Source organism: Panthera leo, chromosome D4 (assembly GCF_018350215.1).
Source record: "Panthera leo isolate Ple1 chromosome D4, P.leo_Ple1_pat1.1, whole genome shotgun sequence".
NCBI classification, from domain to species: Eukaryota; Metazoa; Chordata; class Mammalia; order Carnivora; family Felidae; genus Panthera; species Panthera leo.
This window is the reverse complement of record NC_056691.1, coordinates 59,787,157-59,798,490: the sequence shown is the minus strand read 5'-3', so window position 1 is coordinate 59,798,490 and position 11,334 is coordinate 59,787,157. Positions and strand designations below refer to the sequence as shown.

The window sequence follows — 11,334 nt, the reverse complement described above, 5'->3', positions numbered from 1 at the left end:
GGAGGTTGTCTTGACCTTCTGAACTTGGGTTTCCACATCTGTAAATGGGAGCAAAAGCCTACCTCATCAAGTCATTAAAACAGGTAAAGCATAGGAAAATCCAAACTGATGCAAAGTCAAAATGCAAACCAGGTAAAAGGAACAGGAGTTGATGAAATCAAGGAAGGAATATAAGCAGTCCATCGAAGTGCCACGAAAAGTATTAACAAATGAGATGTGGCATGGTTAGGCCATTTAATCAAGGAAGAGAAAATCAACAAGGAAGATGCAAGATGGAGGCTTCCAGAGGGAAGGATCTGAGTCTCACAAGATTTAAGGGGCCCCTAGGAAAATTAAGGAGTCCTGGAAGATTTTCCTCAAAATACTATAATTTGGTCAGGCAAGTTGCCAGGCAGATACCCAATCAAGACTGGATGAATTCTTTGTGGGTTGCATGGTTGCAATTATCTTACACTTTGTTAAATGTAAATATACCCATGCCCAGATAGTTTTATTATTTTCTTTTCCAAGATGAAGTGCCAAGCATGCCTATTGGAATTATGTCCTCTGAATTACTGGTCTCTATTTTAAGTGGCCCACTCCTGTGACCCACCAACCCTGATAACCACATGGAACCCCTTTCACCTCTGTCCTCCTTACCCATCCACGTGGGCAGGGACCACACCATGTCCTGGTCACTGATGAAGCTACAGTGCTGCGTATAGAGCAGGGATGGATGAACGGATGGATGGATGGATGGATGGATGGATGGACGGACAGATGGATAGAGAAGGAGTCCATAAAAAATGAACCTTTATGTGGGGTGGGTTGAGGGTGTCACAAGTATAGGCCCTGGATGGTATCCACGGAGCGCTTCCAGCTGTCCTTCCAGCGCTGAGCCTCCTTCACCTGCAATGTGTTGTTGTCCTGGATCTTCTTCAACTCCTCTTCAAATAATGCTAAATATTTCTGGGAGCAAACCAGCAGGAGGAGGCCAGATGAGGAGGGACTTTTGGATTCTGGGACCTACAGGAATGCAATACCCCACTGGCGGGTGGTTTTTAACCTACTCCAGACACTGACAAGGGTTCCACAGATCACTTCTCATGTAATCTGTCCAGCAACCCACTCGGCAGGTCCAGTCGTTTTATAGATGGGGAAACTGAGGCTCAGAATCTTGCCTGGGGTCACCCAACTAGAAAGAGGCTGAGCAGGGACAAGGACCCATCCCCCTGACTCTGGACTCTGCACCATTCCTAACTGCCATCCCGCACTGTGGCTTCCTTGGAGCTCAGGGGACTTGGTTTCCATGTAAGGCTGATCCCTCCACACCTTGAACCCTTACTGAACTCGACAGAGGTGTCCCCTCTGCCCAAGCTTGGCATAGTGGCCAGGGAAGGGTGTGGGCTCTCCCCCAGTGGGGTCAGCCTATCTTGTACCCTGGGCAGGACAAGATTTCTCTCTCGGCACCAGGACCAACACTGCCACAGGCAGCATCTGGGTGCAGCCTCCTCTTTAGACAGGCCCCAGGGGTGACTAATAGGCACTGGGCTCAAATCCTGCCTTTGTTACTTCATAGCAGCACGAGGGGGACACATTTCTTTAAGCTTCAATGTCCTCATCAGTACTAGGTGGACAATTCTTTTCCTCATGGGGCCATTATGAGGAGTCAGTGAGATGCCTCATGTTGAGAGAAGCGTGGCAGGTGCTCAGTAACTGCCAGCTGCTCTACCCACTGCCTCCCACTGCTCCCATGGCCTCTGTGCCTCTTACTACTCTGTCCCCTCACTCTGACTCAACTGTTCTTCCAGAGGTCTTCCTTCACCCCTCAGTCTGGGTGGTGTCCCTCAGCTGGGCTCCCCCTGGCACTGGGGCTCATGCCATCAGACCCACACTATCACTGGGATTGGACATGACCCACGAACATGGGTCTGCGAACATTAACTGTCTTGAGTGTTGACACTGTGCTCTGGGGCCCCCTGGCATGGGTCACCTTCCCCATGGGCCAAACATGAGGGCACCTTGGGATGGGAAGCTCCCTTCTTCCCAAGGCAGCCAAACTGAGCTGCCCTGTGCTCCCTAGGACATGCCCATCTGCACCCTGTCTCTCGACTCACCAGGTAGACGGCATCTCGGGCTTCCACGGCCGCCAGGTGGCCCAGGGTCGTTTTGGTGGTGATGATGGATGATGTTTTCCGGAGGAGAATCTTGTTTTGGATGGTGACGTCAGTGGGTTTGATTCCTGGCCACTTCCTACAAATAAACATGCATGTAAAAGTCTGACATGCTTGTCATCGTCCTTCATAGCGCACCCTCCAATCCCGGTGGAAACGTTTGGCATATCTTTGCCTTTTTTTATTTTTTAAAAGATCATGTTGTGAATGTCTTCCTTAAAAGAAAAACCTCACTGAGCATTTAACATTAAGTTTCTTCAAGTTCTTTTTCCTACTTTCACACTGAATCCGTGTGTGTAGCCGGTCTTGGCTTCTGCACAGGAGAGAGGAATGCTGCACTTCTAGTTGTCTCCCTTTTGCAGGCCTCAGTTTCCTCAGCAGTGGGCCAGCCAGGTGGCAGTCATCGATTCCTGGCCCATTTTTCCCACTGTGTTGGGCAAATCCCCGCCTTACTTCCTCTTCCAGAGTCACATTCTTGGGGCACAGAGAACAAGGACTTTGACAGCTCTTATCACACATTCAGCGCTCCACAGTGCGACCAGTGACTCAAGAATGTGCCCCATACTGGGATGGGCCTCCCTTTCTTTGGGGGCCCCTTTGTGGGTCCTTATCAAAGGAACTAATAGCTGCTGAGCTCTTAACTGTGTGCCAGGGGCACTCTAAGTACAATCTCATGAAACTTTCTCTTTGTAATACCACAGAAGGTGGGCTTCCATGCCCATTTCACAGGCAAGGAAACTGAGGCTTAGAACATAATGCCTTTCCAAGGCTTCCAGTCGCCCCTGACTATGCCGCTGCCTCGTGCTCCAGCAAACTCAGCCATTGGTGGTATTCTTCAATGCTCTTGGCTCTTACCTGCTCCCCCGCTCAATCAGGGGCTTCTCACTTTCTTCCTTCAGGGAAAGCCTAGCGAGTTTCCTCCGTATGAGGATTGATGTTTTCTGTTTGGTAGGTTCCATCCCTGGCAGGCAAAAGACAGGTTATGACCATAGCTTCACACACGGGCTGAGATCAAGGGGATTTCCCCTGACCCTACGTTTAGAGGGATGAGGGCTTGCTCCCTTCCTCCCGACTTGGAGTGTCCAGTGGGAGGCAGAGCCCAGTCCCACAGAGAAGCTGAAAGCACCAGATCTGAAGGCCCAGTGGGGGTGGGGGGGCTGGTGATGGGAGGTGTGATTTAGGCGGTCTTCCCAGCTCCAAAGCCCAGAGCCCGACGCTCTGACCTTCACACAGCTTCCACAAGCCTCCAAATAAGCTTTATAGACCCCTCTTTGGCTTATACCAGCTCAAATGGGTTCTGAACTATCCCTGGGGCAAACACATTCAATGTTGTCCCTCTGGCTTACTGACTGACCTGTCCTTTCAAGTGCCTTCCTGACGGGGCTGCAGCAGCCGGGTGACAGCCAGCAGGCAGGAGCTGCCCCGATCTGCCAGGGAGGGCAGGGCCAGGCTGCTTGGCCCAGAAGCCGGAGTTACAGCAGGAGAGGCCTCCCTGGGGCTGGTACGGGGCTCTTCCAGCTCCACAGTTCCTTCCAAGTTACCAAGAGTGGATTCCCTGCTGCTTGCTCTGCCCAGCCTCCTTCAGGCCTCATCTCTAGTGCCTCTGCAGGCCCTGCTTTCCCAAACAGGGCCTGCACTGGACACAGAGACTTCCAATATGGGAAAATGACCACTACCTCAAAATGCATATACATTGTGACCCAAAAAGTCCACTTCCAGGAACCTATTGCCCTGGAATAGAGATATAAGGATGAAGATGTTCCCTTCAGCACAATTATAGGAGTGAAAAATTGGAAATGGCCCCACGTTCAACAGCAGGGGACTAATGAATAAAGTACAATGCACAGCAAGTGAAAATGCTCAAGAAGATGATTGACTGGCTTGGCCAACGTCCACCCGAGGGCGAATTAGGTCATGGAAGAGCACACACCCTGTAACACACACACACACACACACACACACACACACACACTCAGGTCTGTGCCCAAAAGGAAAGGACTGGAAAGATGGGACAGCAAACATTAAGGGCACTTAGTTCTGAGTAGAAGGACTGTGTTCTTCCCTTTCTTTGTAATTAAGATTGAGTTTTTAATTAAAAATAATTTTTTAATGTTTTTATTTATTTTAAGAGAGAGAGAGAGTGATCAAGCAAGGGAGGGGCCGAGAGAGAGGGAGACACAGAATCCGAAGCAGTCTCCAGGCTCAGAGCTGCCAGCACAGAGCGTGATGCAGGGCTTGAACCCACGAATTGTGAGACCATGACTTGAGCCAAAGTCAGACGCTTAACCAACTGAGCCACCTAGGCACCCTAAGTTTTTAATTTTTACCATAACAATGTATTGTCTTTGTAATAAAAACTTTTGAGAGTGCACGTGTGAGCAAGTCGGGGAGGGGTAGAGGGAAAGGGAGAGACAGTTAAGCTGGCTCCATGCTCAGAATGGAGCCTGATATGGGACTTGATTGATCAAACCATGAGATTACGACCTGAGCCAAAATCGAGAGTCAGACACTCAATCAGCTGAGCCATCCAGGGATCCCAAAAGCTCTTAAAAATAAAAGTAATCTATTTTAATTACTCAGTAGGTAAGTAAATGGATAACATTTACTATATGATTTAAACCTTGGGGTGCCTGGAAGGCTCAATCGGTTAAGCGTCAGACTTCAGCTCAGGTCATGATCTCGCAGTTCAAAAGTTCGAGTCTGGGGGCGCCTGGGTGGCTCAGTCGGTTAAGCGGCCGGCTTCGGCTCAGGTCATGATCTCGTGGTCCATGAGTTCAAGCCCTGCGTCGGGCTCTGTGCTGACCGCTCAGAGCCTGGAGCCTGTTTCAGATTCTGTGTCTCCCTCTCTCTGACCCTCCCCTGTTCATGCTCTGTTTCTCTCTGTCTCAAAAAAATAAATAAACGTTAAAAAAAAAAAAACAAAAAACAAAAGTTCGAGTCTGGCATCAGGCTCTGTGCTGACAGCTCAGAGTCTCAGCCTGCTTCAGATTCTGTGTCGCTCTCCTTCTCTGACCCCTCCCCTGCTCATGCTCTGTCTCTGTCTCTCTTTCTCTTTCAAAAATAAACAAAATAAAAAAATATTAGTCTTTATATAGTTATAAAAGCAAAACACACGTTAGAAAAAGTTTAAACATCACCTAACGGGGGAAAAGAAAAAAATTTAGGAGTCTGTCACCATTCCACCCACCAGAGGTGATCATTGTCAACAGTGTGGGACCTGTCCCTCAGGCTCTGTCTTTCTCATTCTGTGTCTGTCCCTCACACAGATTCACATACATATATGTGAATATATGTTTATATCACATATGCACTTTTTAAAAAAAATGGTATCATAGATAAGTACTAATTGTGAACTTGCTTTTTCCCATAACAGTATTCCTTCCTGACTCTGCACACTGGCACGCGTAGACACGCTGACCCCCTTTAACGGCTGCCCAGTATGCACTTGTACATCGGGACCATAATTTACTGATCCAATCACCTACACGTGGATGTTAGTGTTGTTTCCAGTTCTTTGCGACATCAAATGATGCTGTGATGAATATGCTTGGAAAGATATCTTTGGAAAAATTGTGTAAGTATTTCTGTCAGATATATTCCTAGTGTTAGAACTGCCAGGTGAAAGGTATACACCGTCTGAATTTCGACAGGTGCTGACAGAGGGCTCTCCAAGACAGGGATATTGATGTACACCTCTCCAGGGGTCTCTGTGGTACCTGGGCTTTCTGACATTCTCACCAGGGGTGGGTGTCACTCAATTTGCAAACCTTGCCAGGCTGTTGGTGAAAAGTGATATCTTAATAGTGTTTACATTCTCATTATTCATCCTCAGTGAGGTCAACATCTTTTACACTCACTGGACATATGAACTGCTTCTCTTTTGCATTGCATGTGTTTGTCCTTAGCCTCTTTTTAGAAATGTAACCTCTACCATGGGGGAGGTTACGTCTTTTTCTGGCCTATAGCCTGTTAGGAACATTTGTCCAGTTGTGGTTTTTCTTTCAAGTTTTTGACATTTTTCTTCATTTTTATTTTGGCCATGGAGGAGTGCCAGCCATCGCCTTCACAGCTTCTGGCTCTCATCTCCTACTTAGGGAAGCTGTCCCTACTCCAAGATTATGAAAATATTTACTATTAGGGTTATTTTTTTACATATAATTTTTGACCCATTTGGGATTTACTTTTTTAATTAAAAAAACAACAACACCTTACTGTTAACGAAAACCAAAAACCATCAGTCCTCTCGGTAGAGAATCTGGTTTCATTCCAGTGAGCTGGGGAAAAGCAGATGCCCTGGGCCCGTCTGCCTCCACCTCACCCCCACCCCTGGGGCTCAGGCACAAGGTCCACGGCACCACTTACTTGCAACCCGGACATCGTCGATGGTGACCACTTCATCCAACTGCAGCAGGAACTTCTCGGTGAAGGTGGCCAGGCTGGCTATGAAAAACCGGCCGTACTTCCTGGTGAATTCCTGCAGGGAACATGGGGAGTCTGCTGCTGCAGGGAGAGGGGTCTGCCCCCAAGGCCAGCTGAGGGAGGACTTGGGAAGCTGGCAGGTGAGACGAGACCAAAGCCATGAGTCAACTATGTCCGAGTTAAGTGGCATCTGGTCCTCAGCCAAGAGGCCTCTCCCAAGAGCTGACTGGGCTCAAAGATAGGAAATGGTTTAGAACTGGTCAAGCTGGGCGCCTGCGTGGCTCAGTCAGTTAAACGTCTGACTTCGGCTCTGGTCATGATCTCACAGTTTGTGAGTTCAAGCCCCGCATCGGGCTCTGGGCTGACAGCACAGAGGCTAGAGCCTGCTTTGGATTCTGTGTCTCCCTCTTTCTCTGCTCCTCCCCCACTTGCTTACTCTCTCTCTCTCTCTCTCAAAAATAAATAAACATTAAAAAAAAAGAGGTGGCCAAGGAACACCCAGAGGTTATTCACTAAACACAAAATACATAGATGTGGGTCTTGAAAAAAGTTCTCATTAGTAATTTTGTAATTAATTCATTTAGAAATCAAAAGATGCAAGTTAAGCCAGCCAGTAATGACCAGCCAGCTCTATGAAACCTGCTGGCTTTCATGCCCCCTTTGGCCAGGGTACCATCTAGGGGCCATGCTCAGTGCTGTTGCTGGACTGTCATTTGGGGGAGACTCTCTGGGGGCAGTACAGCCCTCAGCACCCAGGCCTGGCAGCCAATGGCACCACTGACCTCAAGCTTCTCCCTGGTTGCCATAATCACAGTGTCTAAATCGTTCTGCCTTTTCTCTTCCACTTGACACAGAGACTCCATTTCTTGGATATGTGCGGGATGTCCGAGATTTTGATGGAGCTTCTGGGCATTTTCATCCTTTAATCAAACAATCCAGAAATCAGTGGGGATTTTGACCTGGTCTCTAGGTCAGGGCCAGAATGTCACGGGCCCATGCCCTCTGCTAAATGGCCATAGTCAGACTTGTGTGCTCTGACCCGGGTGTGGGAAAGGCCATGGATGGACAGAGGAAGGCAGAGAAGGCAAGATGGGGGCATGACTAGAGCTGACTCTGAGGGCTGGGGAGTGGGAGAGCTGAGCAGCAGCCCCAGTATAACCAGAGCCTTAAGTCCAATAAAATCAATGGCATCCATGTCTCTGCTCCAAGAACCAGGTAGACCTTTGCTGCTCATGTCAATGACCACACTCCCACAGAATCAGCAGACCCACTCATTAAATCCAAAAAAGGAGTTTATTGAACACCTTCTATGAAGAAGAAGGCATTTCTCCAATGCCCTGTGTCCCTTAGTCCCCATGCAACGATGCCAGCCTGGCCAGTTCTGCCTATTCCTTGCCCCCATTTCTGAGCTCCCAGGGGCCCTTGGTCCCAGAGAAGGAGGACTAGTCCTGGGGCTCCCACCTTCCTTATCTCCAGCTTCTCCTGATAATCCCAGAACTGTCCCCGGATCTCTTTGGCAGATGCACAGAATCTTTTCCAGTGGTGTTCTTTGAAGTTCTCCATCACCAGCCAGCAGACCTGGGGCAGCAGCTCCTCAAATCTCCTCATCTGGGCCCGTAATTCTACAGGAGTTGGGAGGTGGGGGACCAGGCAAGGGAACAGAGCAGAGCCAAGCTGCTGAAGTGATCTCTCCCACAAAGCCCCAAAGCAATTTCCCAAAGAGAAGGACTTGGTCTACAATGTGGTCATAGCTATCTCATTAGGAGGGATCCTATGGTCAGAGCAGTACAGAAAATACTAGATTAAGCAAATTCAAAGGACTTCTCTTCAATACGCTACAGGACTTCCCAGCTTATGAAAAGTGCATGGAGCCTTGAGGAGTCTGTTTTATCCATTATCTCCTCAAAGATTGCCTCGACCCTGGTCCCCTTCTGTCCCTGGGGACCCCTAAGTAGCTCTACGTTACACCTACCTTCTCATCCATATCCCTTTACCTCTCCCAGACTATCATCTCTTTGTTTCTCTGCATTGTGTTTTGGAAATTTACTCTGATAGTAGAAGCCATTCACAATTTCAAAATTTCAGCTATTTATTTTTCCAATATAGAAGTTCTATGTGGTTCTCTTTCCTATCTATTTGGTCATTTTCATAGTCTCTCACTCCTTCCTCATGTTTCCAGTATCCTTTTTAATTTAACTGTAATAAATACATTATTTTATATTCTGTGTCTAATAGGTTCAGTATCTGAAGTCTTTACTGATCTCCTTCTGCTGCCTCATGCTTTAGGGGCCTTTTCCCTGTGTGTGTGTGTGTGTGTGTGTGTGTGTGTGTGTGTTGTTTGTTTATTGTGAGCTCTTATTCTGGGAATTTGACTTGTGAGAATCCTTAGAGGCATGAATTGAAGGTGGGTTTCTTTTCTAGAAAGGATTTATGGTGTCTACCAGATAAGCATCTGGGCACCACTAATTCAAGACCATTTTAAGCTAAATTGTCGGTTGGAAGTCTTTTGGATGATCTACAAAAACAAAGTTAACTTCAGGCACCAAGGCCATTTTATAGCTACAGATTCTTATTAGAGTTTCCCTTCTGCTTTACCCAGTACCAAGGTTTTTTAATAAGACAGTTTCCTTCTAGTTGCTGCTGCTGGTGGTGCTGAAGGACAGGGGAGGGGGACTTGGTTTCTGTCTCATTTACCCCACTTTGCAGCTAGAGCCCTGAGGGGGTGGTCCCAGTTTTCTGTGGCTTGTGTCCTTCCGGACTTTGCACCATGGGTGGTCTGGGGCTTTGTCTTCTGCTCCCAAAGCCCTGGAGGCCATGAAAACAAAGGCTCAAGCTCACCTGGGAGTCAGCAATATCCTTACGGCAATGTGTTACTGTTCAATTTCTTTCTTGGAGTTCCTATTTTCACCCAATGTGGGACCCTTGTGTATTTCTTACTTTATGGGTAGCTCATCAATTAAAAGAGCTCATCCCAAAAATGGTATATCCAATACTTGTAAATGTTTTCAGTGGGAAAGGTGGTCAGGATACTGGACTCCCAAATTTCAGGAAATGGAAGTCTCCATTTAATGGGAACTGTGACTCTTCCAGAGAGGGACATAATCTTCGGCATTTCCCAAACCCATACATTTGACCACAGAACCTTTCTTTTGAGGAAGGTCACATAGGATAGGATCCCAGACTTCACATGGGGACATTCTGAGCTAGAGAAACAAAATGCTCCAGTAGTTTCAATGCCAGTCATTCTACAGCCACAGTAGTGAGAGCCACCACTGGTTATTTCCTCTGTATATGGCAAGTCTGTGTAGTGGGCTTAATCCTCAAAACACTTGCACAGTGAGTGTTGTCTTTATCTCCAGTTTACAGACAAGGAAACTGAGGCTCACAGAGGTGAGGTGACTTGGTCAAGGTCATAAGGCAGAGAGAAGGCAGTGCTGGGCCTTGAAACTAGGTCTAGCTCTCCTCCAATCATTTCCCCCTTCTACCCAACATAGCAGGAATAATTAGGACTTACAACCGCATAAAACACGCGTGGCTACGGACAAAGATGCAGAGGAACGTGGAGAAATGGGCAAAGGTGGGCGCTGGGCATGTTTTCACAGCCTCTTTAATGTCATTACAATAAATGTAAATGGCAAGATGTATTCTACCTGCCTGTTTTCACGTCCCTATTCTCCAGGAGGCTGTGTCTATCGGGGTCATCAGAGCCCAGCATGGGCCAGGCATACAGTTGATACTTAACAAATACCCATGGAAAGTTTTCTTCAAACGTTCAAATACAGAGTTACCACATGACCCAGCAATTCCACTCCTAGCTATACATCCAAGAGAAAGGAAAACGTACGTCCACACAAAACGTGTATGTGAATGTTTATAACAGCAATATTCACAGTAGCCAAAGGTGGAAACAGACAAATGTCTACTGATGCAGGGTAAACAAAACGTGGCATATGCACACAATGGAATAAGAGTGAGTCATGAAAAGGAATGAAATACTGACACATGCTACAACACGGATGAACCTTGAAAATGTTATGCAGAATGAAAGAAACCAGTCACAAAGGAGCACACAGTGATTCCGTGCATATGCAAGCTCAGAATAGGAAATCTACAGAGGCAGAAAGTAGTTGAGTGGCTGCTTAGGGCTGGGGCAGTGATGGAGGGACAGGGAAGTAGTGATCGTTGCCCAACTCTGAGAATATACTAAAATCCACTGAATTGGAGATTTTACACGGGCAGATTGTGTGGTATGTGACTATCTCAATAAAACTGTCAAAATTACCTGTGCAATGAACAAAACATTTTTGGTGATACATATCACTAGATTTCTCAAGAAAAGTGATTTTTTTTTCAGCGTTGTTGTGCCTCCCAGTTAAATCTGATCAATGTTTTTACCTAATTCCAAGATGGCAGCTTTTCACAGGGAGGCTCCTGTGCCTCCCTCAGTGACCTCCGGGTCAGGAGGGCACCCTCCAGGCTGTGAGGCCCAGGCTCTGCTCAATTGGTGGCATGTGCCACACCCTCGACCTGCCTGCCCACCTGCCGCCCAGACCCACCTATGAGGCAGGAGTTATGGTACTCGTCTGTCTGGACGTGGTATTCCAGGATCCTCTTGCAGATATTTTCTGCACACTGGTCAAAGTTTTCGTACATGCAGTCAGGCCTGGTGACTGAGTGCTTCTCTTTGCGGTAAAACTCCTGCAAAAGAGGTTGATGCTGTCTGGGCAAGGATGCTCACCATGGGGCTCTGGCCCATGCTCCT

At 47.6% G+C, this 11,334-nt stretch overlaps 1 protein-coding gene across 1 annotated transcript in view; it reads right to left on the bottom strand.

Annotated features, from left to right (window-relative positions):
• Positions 1-775: 775 nt before the first annotated feature.
• Positions 776-11,334, bottom strand: part of CCDC180 (coiled-coil domain containing 180) — a 60,675-nt gene continuing 50,116 nt past the window's right edge. The window contains exons 33-39 of the mRNA XM_042913554.1: positions 11,129-11,270; positions 8,034-8,194; positions 7,355-7,492; positions 6,516-6,627; positions 3,009-3,114; positions 2,097-2,232; positions 776-948 (exon numbers count right to left, since the gene is read on the bottom strand). Of these exons, the coding sequence (XP_042769488.1) occupies positions 817-948; positions 2,097-2,232; positions 3,009-3,114; positions 6,516-6,627; positions 7,355-7,492; positions 8,034-8,194; positions 11,129-11,270 (927 nt within the window). The 3' untranslated portion in view covers positions 776-816. The remainder of the gene's footprint in view (positions 949-2,096; positions 2,233-3,008; positions 3,115-6,515; positions 6,628-7,354; positions 7,493-8,033; positions 8,195-11,128; positions 11,271-11,334) is intronic.